This window comes from Lindgomyces ingoldianus (genome assembly GCF_010093535.1).
Source record: "Lindgomyces ingoldianus strain ATCC 200398 unplaced genomic scaffold BDR25scaffold_17, whole genome shotgun sequence".
Taxonomy (NCBI): domain Eukaryota; kingdom Fungi; phylum Ascomycota; class Dothideomycetes; order Pleosporales; family Lindgomycetaceae; genus Lindgomyces; species Lindgomyces ingoldianus.
In genome coordinates this window covers 614,976-638,504 of record NW_022985178.1, presented here as the reverse complement: position 1 = coordinate 638,504, position 23,529 = coordinate 614,976, and the positions used below count along the sequence as shown (strand labels likewise).

The window sequence follows — 23,529 nt, the reverse complement described above, 5'->3', positions numbered from 1 at the left end:
TTTGTAGAGAAGTCATTGGTATCGTCACAAACGAAACAAGCCCTACCGAGATTACCCCTCGTGCGAAATGTTGCCTTTTAACGCTGTACGTGAGGACATGGAGATAGAACCCCAACAGGTGGAGCAACGTTGTTGAGAGGGCTAGCGCGTGAGCACGTGAAGCGGCGAAATAAGGTGTGGTCCAAGCGGGTGAATGATGACATACACCCCAAGGTCTCGTCTTAACTCGCGACGCCTGCAAGACTCGCCTTCTGAAAAACTATGGACGATTCACGGTAGCTGCACTAAATCCCTTCCTACAGTCATTATGAGCAGCCCCGCGAAGCGCCGAAAGAAGAACGATTACAATGATTCGGAGCAGCCGGTTCGCGGTCTAGATTACTTCTTCGCGAAGCAGAAAGAGGCTGCAAAGGTTGTCACAGCTCCAAAAGCTTCGAAAGAGCCTATGAAGGATGCGCCAGGGCCGAGGGAATTAGATGGGTCTCCACTGACCGATGAAGAGCTTGCAAGAAAGCTGCAAGAAGAGTGGAATCAGGAGGATAGGATTAGGACTGCTGAACACTCCAATGATCTTTACGAAGACCCTGGAAAGCCTGTGACGACTGGCACTCTGGAAATTCGGCCTGAAGATACAGCCAATAGGATTTCTAATGAACTAGACCCCCAATCAGCCCCCAATTTGGCCTCCAATCTCGCACCACCGAAGCAGAATAATACGCTTTCCCTCCAATCTACCACCGCAGAGGAAGACACCATATCCGCCAACGTCCCTTTCGACCAGAGTTCCCTCAAGTTTGATCCATCACAGCATATACCAGATCTGCAAAAGCATTGGGCGTCAGAAGGAGGCAATGCCACCTATGCCTTGTTGACGCGATGCTTCGTCTTAGTCAACGGCACACAGAGCAGGATAAAGATTGTGGATACATTGGTAAACCTGTTACGGACGATAATTGAAGGCGACCCGGAGAGCTTGCTACCTGCGGTCTGGCTGGCGACAAACTCTATCGCTCCCCCTTATATCGATCTCGAACTGGGTCTTGGTGGCTCGGCGATATCGAAGGCGCTGAAGAAGGTTTGCGGACTGGATAATTTAGGATTGAAGAAATTATACAACAAGTATGGAGATCCAGGGGATGTGGCATTTGAAGCGAAGAAGAAGCAATCGTTCACTCTCCGGAAGCCCAAGCCTTTGACAATCAAGAGTGTGTTCAATTCGTTGATCAAGATTGCGAACAGCAAGGGCCACGGCAGTGTCGAGGCGAAGCAGAGAATAGTGGAGCGGCTTGTTCAGGATGCCAGAGGTGCCGAGGAAAGTCGGTATATTGTGAGAACTCTCGTACAGCATCTTCGCATCGGGGCTGTGAAGACTACGATGCTCATCGCCCTTTCACGCGCCTTCCTGCTTTCCAGGCCACCAAATGCGGCGTTCGAGATACGAGATAAAAAATCCCTCTCTGAGCTAAAGAAGGAAGACCTGGCAGAGCTTTACTCAAAGAACGAAGAAATTGTCAAAGCTTGCTTTGCCCGGCGGCCAAATTATAATGACCTGATACCTACGCTGCTCGACATTGGTGTCTGCGAGGAATTGCTTCTACGCTGTGGACTAGCTTTGCATATCCCACTTCGGCCAATGCTTGGTAGCATTACCCGAGATTTAGGAGAAATGATCACGAAACTACAAGGAAGAGACTTCAGCTGCGAATTCAAATATGACGGCCAGAGAGCGCAAGTTCACTGCGATGAAAAGGGAATAGTCACCATCTTTTCCCGCCACCTAGAAGTCATGACAGATAAGTACCCCGATCTCGTCTCTCTTGTCCCGAAATTCCGAGGAGAGGGAGTTTCTAGCTTCATCCTCGAAGGGGAAGTTGTCGCTATCGATCGCGAATCCGGGGAACTCAAGACTTTCCAAACGCTTGCCAACCGAGCCCGCAAGGACGTAGTCATTGGGAGTGTAAAGATCGACGTTTGTCTTTTCACGTTTGATCTCATGTACCTCAACGGTGAAGAACTGCTAGATCGGCCATTTAGGGAAAGAAGAGAACTTTTAAGGAACCTCTTTGTCGAAATACCAAACCACTTTACTTGGGTTAAGAGCATGGACGCGACTTCTGTCGACGTCGAAGCTGTTCAATTATTCTTCAAAAGCGCAACAGAGATCAAGTGCGAAGGCATTATGGTCAAAGTCCTCGACAACCTGCCCAATCCCGAGCTCGAAGCTCAACTTGACGCAGCAGAAGACACGCAGCCCACGGAACCCATGACCCCGAAGAAAAAAGGTGAGAACTCTAATTCCAAGTCCAAAACCCCCTCAACAGAGGCCGAGAAAGATGTTTCCAAGCCCTCCCGCCGCAAAGCCCTCCTTGCAACCTACGAACCCGACAAACGCCTCGACTCATGGCTCAAAGTTAAAAAGGATTATAACACATCCGCTGACACGCTCGACCTAATCCCGATCGGCGGGTTTCACGGCAACGGCCGCAAAGCAAAATGGTGGTCCCCTATCCTCCTCGCCGTCCGTAACGCCGAATCTGGGACCCTAGAAGCCGTCACAAAATGTATGTCCGGCTTCACTGACAAATTTTACGCCGCCAACCGCGCCAAATACGACAAAGATGACCCCGAGAACGCAAACGTGCTACAAACTAAGCCCACCTATGTGGAATACAATGGCGGAGGTGGTTGGCCAGATGTCTGGTTCGAACCGCAGGAGGTTTGGGAAGTAGCGTTTGCGGACATCACGCTTAGTCCGACATATACAGCGGCGATTGGGCTAGTGAGTGAGGAGAGGGGGTTGAGTACTAGGTTCCCGAGGTTTTTGAAGGTCAGGGAGGATAAGGGGATTGAGGAGGCGACGGAAGCGGCGGAGTTGGCGGAGATGTGGAGAAAGCAGGAGGGGAGGGCGCCGAGGAAGGAGGAGAGGAGAGTAGAAAGGGAAGATGATAGAGAGTGACAGGGTTCCTCTAATCTATTTTTATCTTTATATAGCCTTGGAGCACTGCAATGCGAGGTTCTGATAGCGCCTTTTAAACGCGCGCCTAACGAAAGTAATGTGTGGAGGATCAGGCTCACGGTTCCGTTTCCGCCCCTAACTACCATTCCTCTTTGAATACAGATCTTCACCAACAAGGATTGCGAAACAAATGCAAACCTCAGCCCTGTTTGTCACTTTCCGTTTAAATCTCATCAAGGCTGGATTCCTTTCCTTCTCACACTCATCGACCAGAATACCGCAACACTGTGACATCTAGCAGCGTCATGGTCCTCAAAAGTATTCTCTTACCATGTCTCCTCTTATCCTTCCTTCCTTTTACGGGCGCCGTTCCCAATAGATTCAAACATTGGTATCCCTTCTACGGGCTCCTTCTTGAAGCCGCACTACGCAACAACTGCTCAGAGGAATACAACAACTTCCTCCACACGCAGTCACCAAACTCGGACTGGTCTAAAGTCGGAGTCTCAGGGGGCAGCCCGACAAATGCAGCCTTCACAGGTCCTGTTATCAGCTGTATTCTTGAGGCCCTTCCAGAAGTCACCAAAGCCGACATGGCAGCCGCGAGCGTCCTACTTGGCCTTATGCCTACGATCTTAGCAGTCGCCGGCTCCAGTGTGTCCAACCGTTAGTACACCTAATAGTACAGTACTGCAGTACACCGATTTTGGTCACGTACGTACGTACAGGGCATCTACTCAGTATACTGTACTATACATGAGGCTGCTGTACTAACCGTTTACAGTAGTATATAGGATTTTTAGTAGTTTTAGGCTGTTAAAGGCAGGTTGCTAAGGGCCAGGGGGCTCGTGTTCGGAGATTAATGCGGAGAATGCTGTTAGTGCGTGTTTTGTTAGCAATCTTCTAACAAATTCAGCAACTATGCCATCTACCTTATTCTTTTGCCTATTATAATGTCCCAATTCCTATCCTAATTAATAACGCGGTCATCTCAGCGTGTTACCACCTTACAGGCCCCATCCTTGCGGGCCTCATCCTCACAAGCCTCATCCTCACATGCCTCATCCAGCCGTTCTGCCACCCAGATATATCATGCTGCCTCATCCCGACGCTTAGAGAAGGCCCGCATGACCTTACCTGGCCCATCTAGGCCGTCCTCGCGTGAAGCAACTCCTTCAAAGCATATGCAAGATACCCAGGCTAAGGAGCACCTAAATAATGCCCGCTATAACGTCAGAATTGCCTTTAAGATTAATATTGCCCTTAATTTCCTATTAATCCCAGCAACCTTATGTAAGTGCAAGCGGTGCTTCTCACAGGCTAAGAAGACTATTACAATAGGGAGGAATTAACTACTAGCGTTAATAATAGAGGAATTAGTTACATAACATTGCTGTTACTAGTGAGATTAATAACTGTAGATCTTACAAGGGGTATTATAACTTCCTAATTAGGTATAGTCTTTAGCTTCAGCGCAATTACTTCATAATACTTCAGTTACTGTATCCAAACCGTACACCAACGTCATCTCCTCCGTACAGTTAGTTAGTAACAGCCGACTCTTCCGTAACTGTACTATACAACCTCCAAAAGGCTCCGTAACTAACGGTTGGACACACTGGCCGGCTCGGAACTCGTTGACACGGCTCTACTCTCCACACGGAGGCCGGTGCTGGCGTTCTTCCTTGCACTGGGATCACCCGCTGTGACGCCCTTGCGGACATTCGTGTACCCTGATATATCAAGTCGATTAACCCATCGCAAGGGAAAGTTATACGGACCATCATTTTCCAGTGTGGGAAGAGCCTTAGTAACAATCGCGGAGTTCATCATCGCACTTGCAGCAATCGTGAATATCATAGAAACAAGCTGGATATTCGGCTTGTCGACCGCCGCTTCTTTCTCTAGCGATGTCTTCTGGCATCCGATTTTCTGGAGCATTCTTCCTGGCCCGATTCACGGAATAGGTGTCATATCGCTTCGCGCTGGGAATTATATTGACTCTGGGCCATTGCCGCGACCAAAACAGACGATGACAAATGTTTTGATGCGGTGGGTTGGTAGGGAGTTTACACCTTCTGCACATCAGTCTCCTGTTGTTGTCCGAACGAGAGATGAGACGTATTAGTTTTTGTTTATTTCGTAGTGGACAGCAGTTTTTACAATAGCGCATTATATCTACGGCACTGTTATTTTTGCTAGTACTTTGTTCATTCCTTCAAGAGATAGTTTGTGGGTGTTTTTGAGGTATTTGTTGTCGACAGTTTGCTGTAGAGCAGTAGTTATGTATGAGCTTGCGGGGATGAGGAGTGCTTCGAGAAGTACGGAAGGTGTTACTGATAGGGAGAATGGGGGAAATACTGACGGTGTGTAGAATCTGTAGCGAAATATTTTGAGACTTAAAAGAATCTAAGATATGGAAGCGCTATTCGCTCCAAGACAGCGAAGTAACAAGGAGCGTATGATAAGTAACAGCTGAGGACATGCTTACGAGTAGAGCACATATGACTCTATCCTCACTTTGATAAATAAAAAAAAGAGGTCGCAGCGATTTTGGAGCTGGCAATGGAAACGAGCCCCTCCTGCTGAGCCCAGTCCTCATTACTATGGCCATGCAGCTTCCTCAAATAGTTCTCAAAATCTTGCTCTGGTACAACTGCCTGCTTTATATGTTCCAATCCCAACTCCTCGTCATTATCAAGCACTAATTTGTGCTCCGTGACTGCCACATTACGAATTTGACGGCGGTTGACCTTGTGTTCGCAAGGTCTTTAGGCCGCCCTTGATTTGGGCAAAGGCTATCTTCTTAGACTATTTCGAGAAAGTTCTCCCAGAATCTGAGACGAAATGGTTCGTCGAGAGGAGGGTGATGCAACGCGAGCTAGATCCGCGATTGAAAGGCGTTGATTGTCCCGACCCTATTACTCGTAAGCAGTAGAATTTCATTGAAATATCCAAGAGCTTGGCGGGATATTGGATTGTGGATCAGCAGGCATATTCAAAGTTAGATATGGCTAGTGAATCCTACCGTAGAGAAGTATGTGTTGTTCAATATCGGAAAATTGCCGTTCCTGGAGAAGCTTATCTGCTTCATTGAGGAGTAAAGCTAAGTATACTAGCGGTCTGCCACATATTGGCAATATCTTACCAGCTTACTGCAATTCCATCTCCCTGTTATCTCGAAAATATCCTTCAGCACAAGCTCCGTACCGGCGGTAGTCCCTAGATCTCGAGATGTAACGCTATATAGCGGTAATTTCACGTGCTCTGCCAGACTGAAAGTGCGCGATTAGCGCAAGTAAGCTGTTCTTGCAACGTTCCGTTACTAGCTATTCTTCGTTAGCTTAGCACAATTATTTCCACTGCTGAAGGGATCTTCCATGTAGTCAACGTTTTACTACTTCCTAGGCATTAATGGAGAAGAATAACCAGTCGCTCTCCGGAAACAAATTCGGACTTCCTACCAGGCTCATTCTCCCTTTAGAAGGGCAAGCTCTGGAATATTTCTGCACATCTACGAACAAGTGCCTAGACGACAGCGAGCGAGTTTGTGGGGATGACGAGGTGATCTAACGTGTCTTTATCCCATCGAATACCTGATATGTTATCAATCAAAAGGGAAATGCCTGTCAGGCTGGTCAGTGGGGAGGGTTGATTATGCTGAAGTGAAGTAAGCTCGCTGTAGTCATTGCCCAACCTGAGAGATAAGTTGGACCCCTGCATATGTTGCGAAAGAAGCAGTACATCTTCTTTTTCGGCTGCAGCATTTTAATTTGAAGCTGATCGTGGTCTCACGGTCGACGATGTAGATCATGTTTTACATCGGAGATTTTCGTACCCCTTTTCTCTATCTCTTTGGAGCATTAGTATCTATATTGGATCATTTATCAGACAAACTAAGTCCTGGCATAAGGGTAATAACAGTTAGGCTCTCTTAGCTACCTTCTTCTTCTAGTTCCCCGCCTACGAAATCAATCGCGATGATGAGCGTCGTTTTCATTAATTGCACTACCTCGTGTCTTTCTATTCAACTGCTCACTAGACGAGAGACTGATGATAAATACCATATCCTGCTAGTTTCAGCGTTAACAGCCCAGTGGGAGAGGACCAAAGTATTGTCCCTTAAAAATTTTCCAGTTACTGGACGTTTATCTCGAGTAGGGTACATATCATCTCTTCCCCAAACTCCAGAGCTTTGTTTTCGGCTCAGAAGTCTATATTAGAACACAGTGTTAGGAAATACAGCGGGAACACTTCAAGGCTTTCTATACGCATGAACTTCTGCTCTACCCATGATGGTTCTTCCACCATGAGCCACTTGGACTCCTCTCTGAATTGGAAACCGTCCAATATCCAGTGCTAACATACTAGCCATATGTTGCAAAGACTGCAACGATCGATTGTGTAAAGCATAGGGGCTCGAGAGCCATTGTTTCCACCGGTGACAATTATCATGTATGGATGGGGGTGCCTAGGGCGGTGTTGGCAGAACCTTCAAGAGTTTTCCGCGCAGAGGGGTAGGGAATTCAATCTAGGGCGAAGGTGCGGCATTGTGGCCGGCAGTTTGTGGGGGCATTGCTCTTGCAGGCGGAGAATGTGCCTGAAACTATCCGCCCAGTGAAGATTGGGTGGTGGGTATTGGAAGTAATGAGAATTCAAAATCAGAAGGGCCTGAGCAGTTCTAGAATGTGGGTTGAGTGACAAGTCGTGACGAGTGCAGATTTCAAGGCTAAGTGGTAGATACAAAGTGCCATCTCCTTGAAGGTGTGGCGATGCCAGACTAAATATCCCCAAAATTTCTGAACAGAAAATATAATAATCGAATCATGTGGGTACCGAAACAGTGGATATAAGGGCCATTGTTGCTATTATGGGGATAAAAGATAGCTTTGCTTTGGGGTTATTGTAGCCCTGTCCATGGCGAAATGCTTGGTATAGTGTCCACAGATTTGTGATGCAACAAGTGAAGAACACCTAAGCCCCAGGAAGCGCCCCTTCCATACTTAGATATTTGAGCATATGGATTGGCATCTTAGTGCATTAGAAGTAACAGAATTCCGAGTCTCTCTTGGAAACCTTGGAATCTTGAAAAGAGCGATGGTCACGTGGTTGATTTCGGGGCAGTCGAGTGGCTTTGCTGAGTACAGGAGGTAAAGATCTAGACATTTATCTGGAAAGCCTTCCACGTACGCGTTAGAGCCATCAGTTGCACTGATCAGTAATCCATTGATAGAATAATGCCAGCCTCGCCTTAATATTCGTTGACCCTTTTCGAGGTCTAGGCACATCTAGCTAGCGTGGAAACAAGAATGATATAGAGTTCTATAGCTGCAGAATTACAGAGATCTCTTGACTACAGAGACATTCAGGGTCTTGCGCATGCTGCAGAACAACGCCCACGAGAAGAAATGCGCTGTCAAACTTTCAGCCTGTCGCATGCGGACGAGAAAAGGAGTCCGGGATGCCTGGAGCGTCGTACAGACCCAGAGTAATGGAATCGAGGCGCGCCTCAAATACGCCGGGTGGGAAAGACTGTTGCACAACGATCGAAAAAGTTCGTGTCAAAAAGCTGTGGTGGCAGCACACCTCTTGATGTCCTGAGAAGAAGGCGCTAACGGCCAAGAATAGACTAGTGCGCTAGAGTCAATTGTTGCCCCTTCCGCGATCCACATTTGCATCAATACTTCCTCAAACTCTCAACTGCATCATGGATACATCCCCGAAGAAACGGAAGGCGGATCCAGAACCACGTCATGACGCCCGGAGTAAGCGGGTGAAAGTAAGTCTTTTATTCTCGTGCAACTGTCGATATGACTCGGAGAGCTGGCCTTGGCCGGATATTCTTTCTCGCCCTGCAGCTCCAATGAACTCTGCAGTGCTAAATAAAACTCGTAGGGCAAAAAGCAGTGGACAATGCCGCGAAAAGAGGCCGCCGACGCTCGCGGGATTCAGCCGGGTGATGTGGGCATTTGGGCAACATGCGCGATGAACAAAGAGGCCAAGTCCGTCGCCGATTTGCGGGACCTCTTCCAGGAGGCAAGTACCCTGTCGGCATTGGTTATCGATGTTCCTTTTCTGGATCAATTGACATGATGACAGTACGCTTCCAAGCTTTATGGTGACAGCCAGGCAGGCAAAGCAGCTGAGAATGGGGATACCGATGAGGACGAAGGGGACATTGAGGCCGAAATAAAAAAAGAACTTGATTGTATACGCAAGCCCAGTGCCGATCCTCTATTCACATCCGTCAAAATGAGCACACAGTGCTGTAAGTCAGACAGCCACTGCAGATGAACTGTTCAATCAAACTCACTTTACCAGTGATGTTCTTCAAAACTCGCCATCCAGTGGAGCCTGTTTCCTTCGTTCGAAGTATCTGTCATGATGCTGCAGATGGCGTTGAGCAGACGCGTTGTCGCTTCGTGAAGAGACTTACGCCAATCACAGCAATCGATAGAGCGAGCGAGAAAGGCCTTGACGACGTCGCGCAACAAGTTCTCGCGCCACACTTTCATGGTCCAGACCAGGTGGGCAGGAAGGTGAGAGTTGTTTTTCTGCTCGGTCAGGTGTCGTCAGATCATGCATGTCGGATGGCTGAAACCAAAGTTGTTCGCTAACGATTTCCTCTCGTGGGACAGTTTGCTATCCGAACATCGATTCGGAACAACAAGGAATTCACAAGAGACAATGTCATCAAGAGGGTGGCAGTTGCTGTAGGACCTGGTCACAAAGTCGACTTGAAGAGTTATGACTTACTTATTCTCGTGGAGATTTACCAGGTATGAAACTTCACATGCGATTCAGATTAGTTTGGCTTGCAATCAAGCGCGTGTTTCGTCCTGGCAGGCACTGATGAGTGGTAGAATATCTGCGGGATGAGCGTCGTAGGCTCTGACTTTGACAAACTTAAGCGCTACAACCTCGCGGAACTTAATGATCCAGCAGAGGACGCTTCGGAAGGCGGTGCCAAATCTAAGTAACGGGTTTAGCCAGTTGTGAAGCGACAACTGATGAGATTGAGATAAATGGAAGGACGCAGATGAGGTTGGCTTCTTGTCTCAGATCTAGCATCTCTCAGGGATGAAGCCATGTTCAGTTTAGACCGCCTCAAACTGAAGAAAATCCTCCGAACGGAATATTGTGGCCTGCACTTGTGGTCGCACATGGCAGGGAACACCAAACCGTGCAACAACACACCGTCAGTTGGCCGAGTAGACAGATCCAGATGTCCGGCCTGACATGCTTTCACGTCCCGCCACGGCTCGTCTCCCGACCTACGGGACTCTGGCAAGGCTCAAATGGCGCTAAATGGCGCCGGAGGGTACCAAATGGGGTGAGGGCTGGTGAGTGCGTGACGAAGGGGCGTCACAAAGGAAATATGGTGGTTTCGTTGAGGTTCAGCGATGTGTGGATGGTCCGGATCTCCCCGCTTAACCTTGCCCAGCTCCTTGCGCAGATCAGAACACTTCAACACGATCAGGTTCACGCGCTTTATCCACGCCCCTCAGGTTTCATCGCTATGTCCCATCACCGAACACCCATTTCTCCCTTCATATCTGAACCATCGTTGACTTGTTCTTCTAAATGCGAGTCGCCAATCAGAGTGAGCCGTAGCCGACGCTCCACTTGCTGCGCGTTACTGGAAATGGCCCTTTTAGACGAACGCTGACGCCACTGCTCCAGCACCCCTTTGACGCCCTCGCAACTCTGTCACTGCTCCTCGCCTCGACACACCATTCGTGGAGTTGCGACGTTCGTCGCAAGCCCTGTCCAAATATGATTTGAATTTCCTTTTCCTCAAGCGAACACGCGTAGCCGAACGCGGTTTGTTATATACGCTGCGGCGGAGCTTGTATTTTTGCCTCTAGTAGCCTTCGTGAACCTATTGCATCCTGGCGACCGCCATATACGCCGTAGTAGGCATCCATGCCGGCGTCATCTCTTGGGTTTCGCTATGGTCCGGTCATGCTCGGAAATATCAAGCAGTCCTTCGTCTCCTGAACGCCTCTTACCTTTAGTAGACAACTTCTTTTCCGAACGTGCTGCTGATCGAAAACAAGGTCTAGTCGAGCAATGTCCAATCTCGGATCCAGAATCATACATATTCGGCTGCCCGACCCAAGGATGCAAGCGCTCCAATCTAGGATCATACTAACAGCGGGTACTTCAAGGTAATTAGATCCTCGTACGCTTCATATATCTTTCGATTTCAGTATCTTTCAACATGCACCTACCTCCGCTAGATGTTGCCGTCTATCCTGTTGTCACCATGAGCCACGGGAGACATGGTGGTAGATCCACTCGTACTATGTCTTCAATCTCTTCAACTTCATCATCATCGTCCACCTCCTCAACCGGAACAGTTACAACCACAACCAACACACCAGACTTCTCTAGTATTCAAAGGGTCATCCGAAACGTGTTTCGCTCCTCAAAGATTACAGTGCAACAAGTTGAGCGACTCCAAGGACGCCTTCACCAGGTCTATCTCGCCAGGCTTACTGACGGAAGTTCGCTCGTCCTAAAATGTCCACCACTATTCAATACACGAATGCTCCGTCACGAAAGGCACTCTCTGGAAACGGAGCGGAAGACAATGGAGACCCTCCGAGAGTACACCCAACTTTCGGTCCCTCAGGTCATCAAGTATGACAGTCAGGGTGGCGCTTTAGGATCACCCTTTCTCATGATGAGCTTTCTTCCAGGCCGACGTCTCTCAGAGCTCTCATCTTTCCTTTCCGCTAGTGAGCGAAAGGTGGTTGATCGTACCCTCGGAGCTTATGTCCGCAGTCTTACAGCACTATCGGCTACCCAGTTTGGCCCGACCCACAGAGTATTTGCTAAAAAAGGGAGCTCTTCGTGGCGAGAAGCATTTCTTGCCCTGCTTGAATCTGCTCTACGCGATGCTGAGGACATGCTCGTCACCATCCCGTACGACAGCATCCGCTACTACGTAGGACAACAGAGCCAGTGCCTAGACGAGGTTACTGAACCGCGATTGGTCGCCCTGAACGTTTGTGATCCACAGAATGTGCTTCTCGACGAGCGGACCAAGCAGGTGACCGGTCTTGTGGGCTTCTCGAACGTTATTTGGGGTGATCCGCTCATGAGTGGAGGTATCGCAGACGGTAGCGAGGCTTTCTTTGAGGGCTATGGCCAGTGTCCGGCTCGAACCGGTGGCGCGAAAGCTAGACAGTCGATGTGAGTATACGCGATGGCTATACACTTTCCTAAAGCTGATTTCATGCGCAGTTATACTACCTATAAGGCCGTGGTGCAGGTTGTCTCTCACTATTATCGTCCTCACCTGGAAATTGACGAACTTGACGCCAGGCGATCCTTAACCTATGCGCTCAACGACCTCGCTCAAATGTGAAGCGCTTTGGTCAACTCTCACCTGTACTTGTGCCACATGTACCACACATCGAAGCCAGCAGCAGGAGACGAAATTGTGTCATCAAACGGCACAACCTCGCTTCAATTGACGACTCAACGATGAATGAAGGAATCAGCCTGGTGCTGCTCACTTCATTGACAAGACCCCCTCATTTGCATCAGCTTGTTTCTCTTCGTTTCAACACGCGAGCACCGCCAGCCTCACCTTTGCATGGCACTCTTGGAGAAGCGCTTAACCCCTGTTAACACCACCGTTGTCCGTTAGAATCTTTCGTCTCTTAAGACCAGATTTAGTGGCGTGCGGGGTTCCTTCCTCATTGGTGCGACGCCACGATCATGCACATTCCCATGTCTCTGTCCTTTCTTCCGCTTCTTCGCTTGTTATTTTTATCGTCGTGGTTCTTGCTTTCATGTCTTGCGTCAGGATGAACTTTTCGTTTTCGTGTCAAAGGTTAGTGTATTGGGGAGTACGGGCTTGTGGGATGTTTGGACATGTGCATTGAGAGGAGCTATCGGATTCGGCAATACAAGGCGAGAGCCATGGGATGGAGCGTTTTGGCTGCATATCAAGGGAACGGATACGGATTACGGAACACGGGTCACTGGTAAATGATGTAATGAGCTATCCAAGTCTTTTATTCAAGCAATCGAATTGCTGCACGTTTGCCGATAGTGTTTGTTTCGTCACTACTCCGTGCTTAATAAATCTCACATATGATCGCTACTTGGGTGGTTTTGGTTCTAGAAAGCTCAATATCCGTCTAACGTTACACTCTGACTTGCATCTGGCAAATGGCAATTTGCATCTTGCATCTGGCACCTGCATTTCAATTCATCCTTCTAGCACCACACAAGCATTGTACTGCATCGCGACTCACCGCACTGCACCACGCCGCATAACCTTTCATCCTTCATCGCAAGAACCACACCATATTTCCCACTCATGACTCTATGACATATGACTGTACGGTGTCCTCCTTCGGAAGCATGCAACCAAAGCGCACATGCATTTTCCACATACGGAGCGCCTCACCTGAATCTTTCGTACTTTGTCACCATTCAGCTCACATGCCGCGCAAGCAATTGACTCCCTTTGCGTTATATTTAGAATCCGGAATCGGCATCACGAGAGAGGCGTTTTCTCGGCAAGCTTGCCGATGCGCTGCGCAACATGCAGTGGATAGGGAGCGAGACGAGACACGGGATGCCGAATTGTTTCAAAGTAGATCCGTGGGTGGCTTTCATGTCGTTGCGGTCTTTGTTGGAGCCTGGGGATAGGGGATGTTGATGTAGCGCCGGGAATAGGAGAAAGCAGGCCAGGGTAAGATTAATATGTCCAGTTAAGGTTTTGGAGCAGAGCCTGAGCTGTGCGAAAACAGCTCCATGGTGTGAACCCAGTTCGAGTTTCCACGGATCCTTCGAGGCCATTTCTAGAAGCACATTTACATTCACAAGCCTTCCCATCCAACTTTCCAAAACCCAATCCAATCAAAATGTCCATCCAATCCAATCCGAACTCGAATCCGACCTCTCAGCCAAAAGCTGGCATCCCAGTCGCGATGTCCAACTCAAATGATCCCTTCGCTTTCCCCTGCCACAACTATCCTTCTTCGCAAGCCAAAGCGAGCACCTTGCGCCCGTACCACATAATCCACCAATCAGAACCTCGAACTTGCGTTCAGCCCTGCACAACGATTTCGCTAAACTTTGCTTCTTTAGGACGACTTCGAGATGCGTGCAGCGTTCAGAGAAACGTGTATCGCGGGTGCCTAGAATGACAGGACAGGATATGATAGATTCGGGTTCAGAGAAATGATTCGGTGGTGGGCGGATGCATGAGGCGTACGGTTTGAGGGGGACTGGGGATGTGGCGTACGGGGATAATGTTTGGGCCGACCGAGCCTGAGAAGTTGGCAGTGCTTTGGGTAGGGAGAGGATAAGGCTGGGTGGATGGATGGATGGATGGATGGACGGAAAGCCCTTATGGTTGTAGAGGGGTTTAGAGGCAGATTTGCGGTTGGAGTTGGATTTAGTGTATGTGGGTCAGATACTGTCACGACGCCTGGGACAAACAAGCGGTCTGGTACTCCGTAAATTAGAAGCGGTGAGGCTGTGTTGATGCTTTGAGAGAGCGTTCTGTCTGTCAATCACCATTTCAGGCGAACAACAAAAGGAGTGATGACAGCATCGAACTTCGTCAGCTTGAGCTTCAGCTGAGAGTTGATCTCTTGCTAAGGTCAATCGGCGTCAACTATCTGGCCTGAGCACTTTACATACACCGATGCGGTGGTATTGTAGCCGGTATTGCCGAAATTCTATGTCGTATATCCTTGGTCAGCCTTATTCGTACACTATGACGGCTTCATGCAGTCGGCATGATATTGACGCTTTGATGTGCGGATCCGCCCAACAGTGTTCCTATCACTTGAACGCATAATGCTCTATCTCGCTTGTCCATGCAAGAAACCATCCTCCCAAAATCCAGGTCCAGAGTTTAATGTAGCACAAAGCCGTGATTGCACGCCCATGCCGTACTACAACTACCATGTTACACTAATATCAACATCAAGCAATAACTCCCTAGCTCATTCACTTCATGCTGCATTTCCTCGTCTACCCCGGAAAGCCTGCTCTAGCAACCTTTCTCGCTCTCTGATCCCGACGGTTGTGGTTCGCTCGCGACCCCTTGTTGGCTTCTTTCCTGTTCCGCGAGACCTGAGTTGACTTGTCCTCTGACGGTCCTGCAACATTCCCACCGCCCCTTCCCCCCCCTCTTCCACGTCCGCGAGGACGTCCTCTCCCAGAGAAGCCGCCTCGGCTGCCACGTTGACCATCCCCACTTGCTTCCTCTCCTGATTCTGCTGGACTTGTTCTGTAAGCGGTGGATCCTAGTTCTCTTTGCTGACCCGAGAATGTAGAGAACTTCGCCTCGAGACGTCGAAGTCGTCTCGGATCTCGCCCGATCATGACTCCCCACCCTTCAATCGCTTCATCGGTCATGCCAGTTTCACTCTTTAGCCCTGCTCTTGCTTTTCCCCTCCTCGTTCCAGCGTCTCGGCCAAACAATTCGGGAGTCGTAGAGTAGGCACGAAACAAGGCCTCCTCGTTCTTGTCCCTTAGACCAGCGTCTACCTCATCGGCGCCTGAGATTGCGGAGTCGACAGTGCCGCCGACATCTTCGACATCGTACGTATCATCGCGCTCGTCGTCGTCGGAATCAAATGCTGCAAGGGCGGCGAGAATAGCGGATTTGTTCGGAGCGTTGCTGCGGTCGGAAAGGATGTTGTCGGCTGTAAGTTCCTCGTTCTTACGGCCGATGTGGAGACGGGAAGTGTCGACTGCAAGCTTATCAAAATCATCGTTGTCGAAGACGTTCCGGCGTTGGGGTAGGAGAGGTGGAGTGAATCGTGGGGTGAGATGTGGATGTGAGCTTGACGCAGTAGTCGGCCTGGAAGAGGTCAGTAGAATGGACATTATAAATCTACTCATAGAGGGGGTGTGTTATTAACACTGAATTGCGAGTCTTAGAGTTAGAGGATATAGCACTTACAGTTGCTCACTCCTATTAGCGTCAGCGAGACGTGGAGGTAGACTATCTTCAAGAAGGTGTGCCGTGACTTCCTCAACATTGTCGTTGTACTCATCAAGCAACTTGACTACAAAGCCCGAGCCAAGATCTGCGAAGAGATCCTGTATCTGGCTAACCAAGCTCATGCGATGAACATGAACATCCCCAAATGCTCCGTGCCCATATTCATCGTCCTTGGCTTTCCCCTTCCCCTTGTTCACCTTTCGCCGGATCAATTTCTTTGGTCGGGCAGTGCTAGATTGGCGGAAGACGCTAAGGGACACTGCGATGTTCTTGACTCTTGCGTCCTCAGCATTTGTTGTGCTGTCCCTTATTTTGTTCAAGAAGGGAGTGTTGGTAACAAGATCCGTTAGGAAAGTCGTCTTCGTGGTGTTTGATTTCTGCTCCTGTTCCGCACTAGCCTTGATACTGTACAGATGATCCGATAGTAGAGAGTAATTTGGCTTTGGCCCATCGAGCAAAGCCGTGAGCCCAAGGTACGTTGTTGCAACTAGCTTTTTCTGCGTATGCGGGGACACTTTGGAGTACACATTGCACAGAGAATCCAAAAAGTCGGATCCGGTGAGCATGAACATGGCAGCATCGGAAGACGCTTTGAACAGAGGCCCAAGTTTGTTGAGGAGGTCCTCGGCATCCTTGGACTTGTTCGAGTCTAGCGTTTTAATGAGAGAGGCCTTCACCATTTGCAGCCCCTTTTCGATATCACTACTTCTCCGCTTCCAGAGGCTCTGAAGGAGGGATCGGAGTTGATCACTCCTAGGAAATGCGTGACAGATGTCTGCGAGAGTGGTCCACGATAAAAGAGCCAAAGGTATCTTATTTCCGGAATATATCCTATGAATCAACAGGAAGCATTTCTTTCGCAGAGTATTGATGCTTGACCCAAGTGTGTTGTCGTCTGTCAGCGCATTGAAAAATGAGATAAGGAAAAGTGGCAAGGATCCAGTCTCGGTGAGCGTAGAGGAAAAATCTTCATTGTTGAAACGAAGATATAACTCTGATAATGAGGTACAAGAACGGAGGTACAGCTCCCATTCTCGAGGGAGTATCTTTCGGCGAACATCCGCTTGAGGAAATCCCGCAAATGGAGGGGCAGCCATGGGTAGAGAGGGCGTCAGAATCGAAATTCGGCAGGTAGGAGCGGTGTTAACAATACCTAGTCTGCGAATATGCGCTCTTAATAGCTACCCAGGTACCTTATTCACAGAAAAGGTTTGTTGTCAGAGCCATCAAACTTTGTGAAAGCGGTGATGCGTAGGCTCGCCTGAAACAGGTTAGTGTGCCAAGATTTCTCAACCTCCCACAAATCCAAAATTCGTTTATGATCTAGACTTTAACCCCAACGTTGCCGGCCTCTATCGACAACACGCCAGTCATCACATTACAGTGATCGCAGATCCGGGTCGTGACTGGAATCTATTCAACAACGAAAATCTCCACGCCCAATAACCAAAAACACCCACCCTTACGAGCAAGATGTCTTACAGTACGACCGGATGAACCGTAATGAGAATTGGAGGATTCGTAGCTAATAATATCGCAGACAAGCCTGAGAAGGACTTCGGTGATGGTCCCAAGATCCACAAGATCCGAATCACACTCACTAGCCGTAACGTCAAGTCCCTCGAGAGTAAGACTCCTCGAACACCCTCCCCAATACTCACTAACTTGTCCTTCTAGAGGTCTGCCAGGAGCTCATCGATCGTGCCAAGACTAAGGAACTCCGCGTCAAAGGCCCCGTCCGCCTCCCCACCAAGAATCTGAAGGTCACTACCCGAAAGACGCCTTGCGGAGAGGGTTCCAAGACCTGGGATACCTACGAGATGCGCATCCACAAACGTCTGATTGATTTGAATGCCCCAACTGAGGTTGTCAAGCAGATCATCATCAACATTGAGGCTGGCGTTGAGGTTGAGGTTACCATTGCGGCTTAAGTTCTTGCAAGGCATACTGGGGTGGACAGTCCTGGATGGCTGATGGAATGAATGGATATGTGGTGATAAGCAGCTAGTTCGACAAATGGATTCGAAAATGGAATGATATCCCATTCCGCAAATATCCAACCAACTGCGTTGTAATATTTGACTATAGGAGAGAACCGATTGCTCTGCCGCGTGAACATCCAACCATAGTTGATATATTCGAGTTTCCATCACAAAGGGTGAGAAGGAACACGTGCAGGACTGTTTACTATTCGGTCACGATAGATCTCTCTTGAATTACAGTTTCCAGAACAATCGGTCCTATCAAATTCTTAGTCAAGGTTTATCCCTTATTTGCATTTCCCGTGGTTCTGATAGCGGATGAAATGTCCGTCGTCACGGTTGGGGTATCTGGTAACGAATTATAAATCTACATCCCTCTTCCTCAAATTAGCTTACAGCCATTGAAGTGAAAGACACGGGAATTATTGTTAGAAATCTAGAAATCTAAGGCATTTCACAATCCGCTTAACCCATCCACCCCGCTACTTGCCCACCCTAGCATTAGCGAGGCTCTGTTATGGAGCAGACCGAGGGTACCAAGTCCTCCCTTGTAATAGTGATGATAGAACCTCGGAATAGCTTCCCTTAGCTGTGTACTTCCTCGAGCTCAAACGATATCAAGTACTATAGAGAGTGGCTCATGGGCAATGGCCTTGTGTTATTACAAGAGGAGATGATGGCCAGGGAGATAGAGAGGGGGCTTACTGGTCAGTGTATACAGTCTGATTTATACTAATAGAGGCTGAGATGCGCTGACTTGCTGACTTGATGTGCTTTTATGGACGGTGGACATTGGCCACGAGCCTCCGGGAGCAATTCTTGCGCATGAATTAGGGTTGTAAGATGGTGCGAATCCGAATGAGAAGCGAGGAGTGTCTGAAGATTATAACATGCGTTGGTAGGGACCTACGGTGGCAAAGTTCGATTTTCCTTCGTTTTACTAGTTTTATTAAATGATTCACGCAAAGCTCCGATTACCCCCTTGATGCAATCGGAACAGTCACCGCTTTTACGTATCCTACCTTGCTCGATCCGATAGCGTATATGCTGAATACATAACAGATTAAAGCACCATCCACTTGGACAGTGAATTACTGTTCTCTAATGCTAATGAAGGCCTTAAAACTTAGGGACTGGTACCAAGCATTGACTTATCGGGTCCCTGGTAGACTAAAGACAATTCTAGGAGTGCGGAACTGTCGGGAAGAGAAGTTAGTTTTTGTAATGATGTCGAAGATTGGCCGTTGAGAACGATAGGAATGGAATCAGTTGGTGAATTGAAGTGGAGACAGAGGAGGCTTTTCAAATGTTTCGTAGGCTTACTAGCCTACTTGGAAGCGGGTTTACTGACATAAATACTCTGGAGAACTAAGGGTTGTCGGGGCGCGGTAACTAGGAGCGCAAACTTCCAAGGGCGATAGTGCCAAAAGAAACACAGGCGATTGGTGCCTGCTCTACCTCGTCTGCAGTATCCAGAGGAATCCGATATTTTATGGATCGACTTTAGTAAGCTAGATACGGGGTGAAAGAGCTGCTGCCTCCTTTACTCACCGTCAACTCATCTCTACACTAGCGTCGCAAAACTCCCAACTCTTCAAAAACTTTCCACCCTTTATACTTTTTGCTCTTTCCTCCACACCATCATTCACAACCATTGTTTCCTTCTCTCGAGGAGCGCAAGAGCATTGGTGAAGATGACAGACAAGGAGACGACAGATATGACGGCAAACTACCTCGACGACCCGGAAAAAGTCAAGGCTCTCAAAGATCTCAAAACACTATCAAATAGTACGCAGATATTACCTCAAATCGGTAGAACTCGCTCAACTTTCTAGGCAACGCTCGGATCATCTACGGAAGTGACCGCACTCGTTTCTACGACATTGTAATTGTTCTCAATGAGGTTACCCGGCTCTACACCACTCATCTCGTCGTCGCTATTGACGGCACGACGAAATCTCTCCGCAAAGAAGAGGCTGTCTGCCCCCTTAAGGCCACTCGTGCCATTGTCGATAAGCTACAAAAGGACACTAGTCTCGTCTTCGGTGAGGGCACCTAAAGAGCTTACTATAACTAGAGTCTAATTTGAGCAGAGGAGTACAAATTCGGGGACTAGTTTAGTGGACAGCGTGGCATGACTGACGATGAAGGTGTCTTCAGGGTGTTTGGAAACGGGTACATGAGGGCTCCCTCTGATGATCGAGATGATACGCGGAACATGAGGTCAAAGCCTTACTACAACTTCAACAATGACGCCAGCCGGAAGAGGGGAAGGTACGACCATGATTGGGCGTGCTGAAGAGCATTCGGGTGCTGATTACATATTGCATATGATGGGGCTATCTAGCTGCTATCTTGCTCTCCTTAGCCAGGCGACAAAAGAAATTAAGATTTCTAGGCTTCGAGTAAAAGAATATAATCAAGCGCAAAATCATACAACTGACTCCTGTCGTAACATATCGCGCCATTCGTGAAGACCACCGTACCACGGTAGGAACTAGATAATAGGAAGTACCATGCCCTTCAAATCATTTTTACTGCTTCAAAAGAAAAGTACATATGTTTTGAAAGTTGTGTCCCTCTCTATGAAAATGGGACTAAGGTATACTGTGTACTATCTTTTAATCACTCAATCCTAGGTTTTGATAGACGGGTTCATGGATGTTAAGCGTATTTTGCATCATACCTACGATGGATGTAAATAGCACTATCGATTCCTAATTGCCATATTTTCCGCTTCCACAGCGATTCCTTAGAATAATTATTATCAACATGAAGGGGGATTCCTGGCTCAAAATCCCTACAACAAAATGTCATCCAGCATCTCGAACACCGCCAACTTGATCAAGATCTTTTTGAATCTGAAATCGATGATTCTCGCCCCCCATCTTCTACTAATGACACCAATCGGCAAATCAATGCTAAAAACACTAGCTAATACAAGGCTCCAGCACGGCGGCTCGGTAATGGTCGTCTCCGCAACTTTGACGTTGTCACTAGTAGTCGCGTCAGGAGTTGGAGAGAATTCTGGGTACCACTCATTCGTTACGTGGTATGCAAAAGGCGAGCGGCAAGATCGAGATAGAACATAAGACGCTGAATAGGAGTGCAGTGAAATTCAGTTTGAATTTGGCGATGGAAGATCTGCTGAAGACACAGGAGTGAGGTGAGGTTTAGTATCACTAGCAGGTAAGCGAAGCCTTGGGGTTAGTGAATTAGACGAGTGAACATCTTGGGAGATGGACAACTTCTCCGAATCATGCTTAGTCCTCTCAAGTCTACATCATCCTCTTTCTACCGCTTCTGTTTCTTCGGGCGTGTTCATTCTCTCTCACAACCTATAAATTATCATCGAATACGAGCCCGGACTCTAACTTGCAAGCGCTTTAATAATCAATGGTTGTGGCCAAAAATTTCACCTGCTTACAACAGGCCGGAATAGGCTTTAAATAATCTTTAAAATGCGCATATACTTACTGAAGAATACAGAGAATCTCTTTATCCTAGGATGTCTTTCCTTCAACTAGCTAACGTAACTTCGTTCTGAATCTACGCCTTATTAGATTCAAATCGTAATTGCAGAGCACGCTGAAATCGCAGCTAGAATTAAAACTAGTTGTAAGTTTTGCTCTACCAGATGTCGCGACAAAGCTGACTAAAAGACTATCTTGATATGTCTAGGAATTATGAAACACAATAGAGGAGTGAAAAGGGGTGGCCTCTAGCGGAGAAAAAAAAATCCCATCTCATAACACTCCCAGCCATGCATGATTCATCGTGGGTCATATATTGGCAAGCTATGATCAGAAATGTTTCGTATCTTCTAGCTAAATGGTGCCGTGTGAAGCTACTTTAGCCCATAGCTTCTTGTGTTTGCGTCACGACGAAGCGAGACGTACTAAGCCTCTTACCTTACCTCGCGATAGTACGCTATCTGTAGCTAAATATTAATTGCAGCAGGGTAAGTTAATCCACTTATAGCTCTCCTATTAGAGCTATAAGCAAAGCTTTTGGGGCACTGCAAAGGTAGCAAGCAGCAAGCCTTTAATCCTCTCTGCTTTATGTTACTATGGAGAATTCGTTATCCAATAACTATATATATTTTAACTCTGCTTCTTTAGAAGCTTGCAATCCTAGCTGTTTTAACTAGAGTACAGCGTACTTCAATTAAATCGTACCAGTTGTACAGATCAAGTGGGCCGTAGCAGCTACGATACGTACACTTACCTCTCATTCCCCCTGCTGTAGGAACGTACACAAAATCTCACCTGTACAGGCATCAAAATCGCCCAATCGTATAGTACTACGCCTCGTTGGAAGCACTGAATTAAATAGCAGCCGACGACACGAGAACGTCTTTGCGCGAGGAGATCAAAGAGATGAAGCTCGTCAAAAACTTGAATGATATGATTCTCTATTAGTAGTATTATTGGAAGGCAATTTCACCATATATGCTGATTTAAATGCTCTACCAACGCCAAAGCCTACTTCAGACCTGTCAGCATGGGTGGAGGAAGGTTCATGCACAGTGTGGTCACATCTAAAGAGGATCTCGTAAAGGATGAACATGTATGCAAGTAGTTCACTCAACAGCTGTTGTTATCTCTCTTCTCCTCCCCTGGGCCTCTGTAATGTCCCGACGCTCTTCAGACTCCCCTAAAACTTCTGAAAAGCAACATGATGCACCTCCAGCGCCTTTGGCCCCTCCCTCAAATACGGAATAACCTTTTTAAACTCCTCTGTCTCCCTAAATTTCATATGCGCATCCACACTCGGCCACCCAATTACCGCCCAAAATAGTTTTCCCTCTCCCTCCTCTCCCTCCTTCCCGAACACCGTATGCTTCACATCCTCGACGCCCCATCCACCTGTAAGGCCTTGCGCTTCCTTCGCCATCTGTTCCACACCCTCTTTGAACTTGGCCCAATTGGGGTCGTAGCTAGCGGTGGAGTATGACGGTTCAAAATACATCGAGATACATTCTGTGATGGGAGCCGCTCCAGGGTGCGAAAAGGGGGATTGCGAGGGGAGTTTGACGTGTAGGAGATGTGGAGGACCCGCTAGAAGCGGTTTGAGGCGTTCGATAAAGGGTCCATAGGAGGGAGAGTTCATGAAGTCTTTGTGCGATTCGATACTCTCCCAATCTGGGATTAGGGCGATTGGCATTTAAAATATCGTAGGGAGGATGCTTGAGAAGGGTGTAGATTTACCAATGACCATTTGCATAACATCTGGGTGCTCAATTTGTCGACCCCAGAACAGTGATTTGCAGCCTGGTTGCGATTTAATTGTCCCTAGAGTTTCTTCCAACATTTTCTGGGTATCACCGCTGGAAAGGTCGAGACCAGAGGCGAGAGGAATGTAGGCGATTTCTGTGGTTTGTTCGGACATGTTGAGAGTTTTTTTCAAGGCACTTAAGATACGAGAAGAGAATGTAAACTGATGTTAGATGATTCGACAAATTGTGAAACTAGGCAATATAGATGTTTGAAGTTTCAAAGTGCTTGTATTTGAAAGCATACAACAATGTATGTGGATGAGGTGAGCAAGGTGCAGCTACCCCGCCACAAAGTAGTGGGGCAACCTCGGACATTAGGTACCTA

At 48.0% G+C, this 23,529-nt stretch overlaps 10 protein-coding genes across 10 annotated transcripts; 7 read left to right on the top strand and 3 right to left on the bottom strand.

Moving 5' to 3' along the window:
- Positions 1-307: 307 nt before the first annotated feature.
- Positions 308-2,956, top strand: BDR25DRAFT_343152 (ATP-dependent DNA ligase; the record flags this gene model as incomplete). Its single annotated transcript, XM_033693800.1, has 1 exon — positions 308-2,956. One exon carries the CDS (start codon positions 308-310, stop codon positions 2,954-2,956), a length of 2,649 nt encoding a protein of 882 aa, XP_033547264.1.
- A 305-nt stretch (positions 2,957-3,261) lies between these two features.
- On the top strand, positions 3,262-3,743 carry BDR25DRAFT_314622 (uncharacterized protein; the record flags this gene model as incomplete). The annotated part of the gene is made up of 3 exons (XM_033691465.1): positions 3,262-3,610; positions 3,645-3,670; positions 3,741-3,743. 3 exons carry the CDS (start codon positions 3,262-3,264, stop codon positions 3,741-3,743), a joined length of 378 nt encoding a protein of 125 aa, XP_033547263.1.
- A 696-nt stretch (positions 3,744-4,439) lies between these two features.
- BDR25DRAFT_355527 (uncharacterized protein) lies at positions 4,440-6,338 on the bottom strand (the record flags this gene model as incomplete). Its single annotated transcript, XM_033695475.1, has 11 exons — positions 4,440-4,558; positions 4,591-4,888; positions 4,917-5,049; positions 5,139-5,354; positions 5,398-5,442; positions 5,477-5,709; positions 5,769-5,837; positions 5,874-5,917; positions 5,985-6,036; positions 6,087-6,231; positions 6,283-6,338. 11 exons carry the CDS (start codon positions 6,336-6,338, stop codon positions 4,440-4,442), a joined length of 1,410 nt encoding a protein of 469 aa, XP_033547262.1.
- Positions 6,339-6,370: 32 nt separating this feature from the next.
- BDR25DRAFT_355526 (uncharacterized protein) lies at positions 6,371-7,718 on the top strand (the record flags this gene model as incomplete). Its single annotated transcript, XM_033695474.1, has 10 exons — positions 6,371-6,520; positions 6,575-6,621; positions 6,666-6,752; positions 6,785-6,856; positions 6,912-7,052; positions 7,094-7,312; positions 7,367-7,397; positions 7,432-7,473; positions 7,520-7,653; positions 7,685-7,718. The coding sequence occupies 10 exons, from the start codon at positions 6,371-6,373 to the stop codon at positions 7,716-7,718; spliced, it is 957 nt and encodes a 318-aa protein (XP_033547261.1).
- A 938-nt stretch (positions 7,719-8,656) lies between these two features.
- Positions 8,657-10,210, top strand: BDR25DRAFT_334459 (THUMP domain-containing protein). The gene is made up of 6 exons (XM_033692934.1): positions 8,657-8,735; positions 8,852-8,992; positions 9,056-9,224; positions 9,278-9,495; positions 9,595-9,735; positions 9,820-10,210. The coding sequence occupies exons 1-6, from the start codon at positions 8,664-8,666 to the stop codon at positions 9,934-9,936; spliced, it is 858 nt and encodes a 285-aa protein (XP_033547260.1). The 5' UTR covers positions 8,657-8,663; the 3' UTR covers positions 9,937-10,210.
- A 693-nt stretch (positions 10,211-10,903) lies between these two features.
- BDR25DRAFT_34693 (uncharacterized protein) lies at positions 10,904-12,615 on the top strand. Its single transcript, XM_033694208.1, has 2 exons — positions 10,904-12,157; positions 12,209-12,615. The coding sequence occupies exons 1-2, from the start codon at positions 11,181-11,183 to the stop codon at positions 12,330-12,332; spliced, it is 1,101 nt and encodes a 366-aa protein (XP_033547259.1). The 5' UTR covers positions 10,904-11,180; the 3' UTR covers positions 12,333-12,615.
- A 2,070-nt stretch (positions 12,616-14,685) lies between these two features.
- Positions 14,686-17,147, bottom strand: BDR25DRAFT_287341 (uncharacterized protein). Its single transcript, XM_033688317.1, has 2 exons — positions 15,903-17,147; positions 14,686-15,800 (listed from the first exon to the last, which is right to left on the bottom strand). The coding sequence occupies exons 1-2, from the start codon at positions 17,039-17,041 to the stop codon at positions 14,966-14,968; spliced, it is 1,974 nt and encodes a 657-aa protein (XP_033547258.1). The 5' UTR covers positions 17,042-17,147; the 3' UTR covers positions 14,686-14,965.
- Positions 17,148-17,276: 129 nt separating this feature from the next.
- BDR25DRAFT_287337 (ribosomal protein S1) lies at positions 17,277-18,139 on the top strand. The gene is made up of 3 exons (XM_033688316.1): positions 17,277-17,427; positions 17,485-17,571; positions 17,622-18,139. The coding sequence occupies exons 1-3, from the start codon at positions 17,418-17,420 to the stop codon at positions 17,873-17,875; spliced, it is 351 nt and encodes a 116-aa protein (XP_033547257.1). The 5' UTR covers positions 17,277-17,417; the 3' UTR covers positions 17,876-18,139.
- A 1,481-nt stretch (positions 18,140-19,620) lies between these two features.
- Positions 19,621-19,985, top strand: BDR25DRAFT_314616 (uncharacterized protein; the record flags this gene model as incomplete). The annotated part of the gene is made up of 2 exons (XM_033691464.1): positions 19,621-19,714; positions 19,762-19,985. The coding sequence occupies 2 exons, from the start codon at positions 19,621-19,623 to the stop codon at positions 19,983-19,985; spliced, it is 318 nt and encodes a 105-aa protein (XP_033547256.1).
- A 2,514-nt stretch (positions 19,986-22,499) lies between these two features.
- Positions 22,500-23,447, bottom strand: BDR25DRAFT_287334 (uncharacterized protein). Its single transcript, XM_033688315.1, has 2 exons — positions 23,137-23,447; positions 22,500-23,070 (listed from the first exon to the last, which is right to left on the bottom strand). The coding sequence occupies exons 1-2, from the start codon at positions 23,315-23,317 to the stop codon at positions 22,583-22,585; spliced, it is 669 nt and encodes a 222-aa protein (XP_033547255.1). The 5' UTR covers positions 23,318-23,447; the 3' UTR covers positions 22,500-22,582.
- Positions 23,448-23,529: the final 82 nt, after the last annotated feature.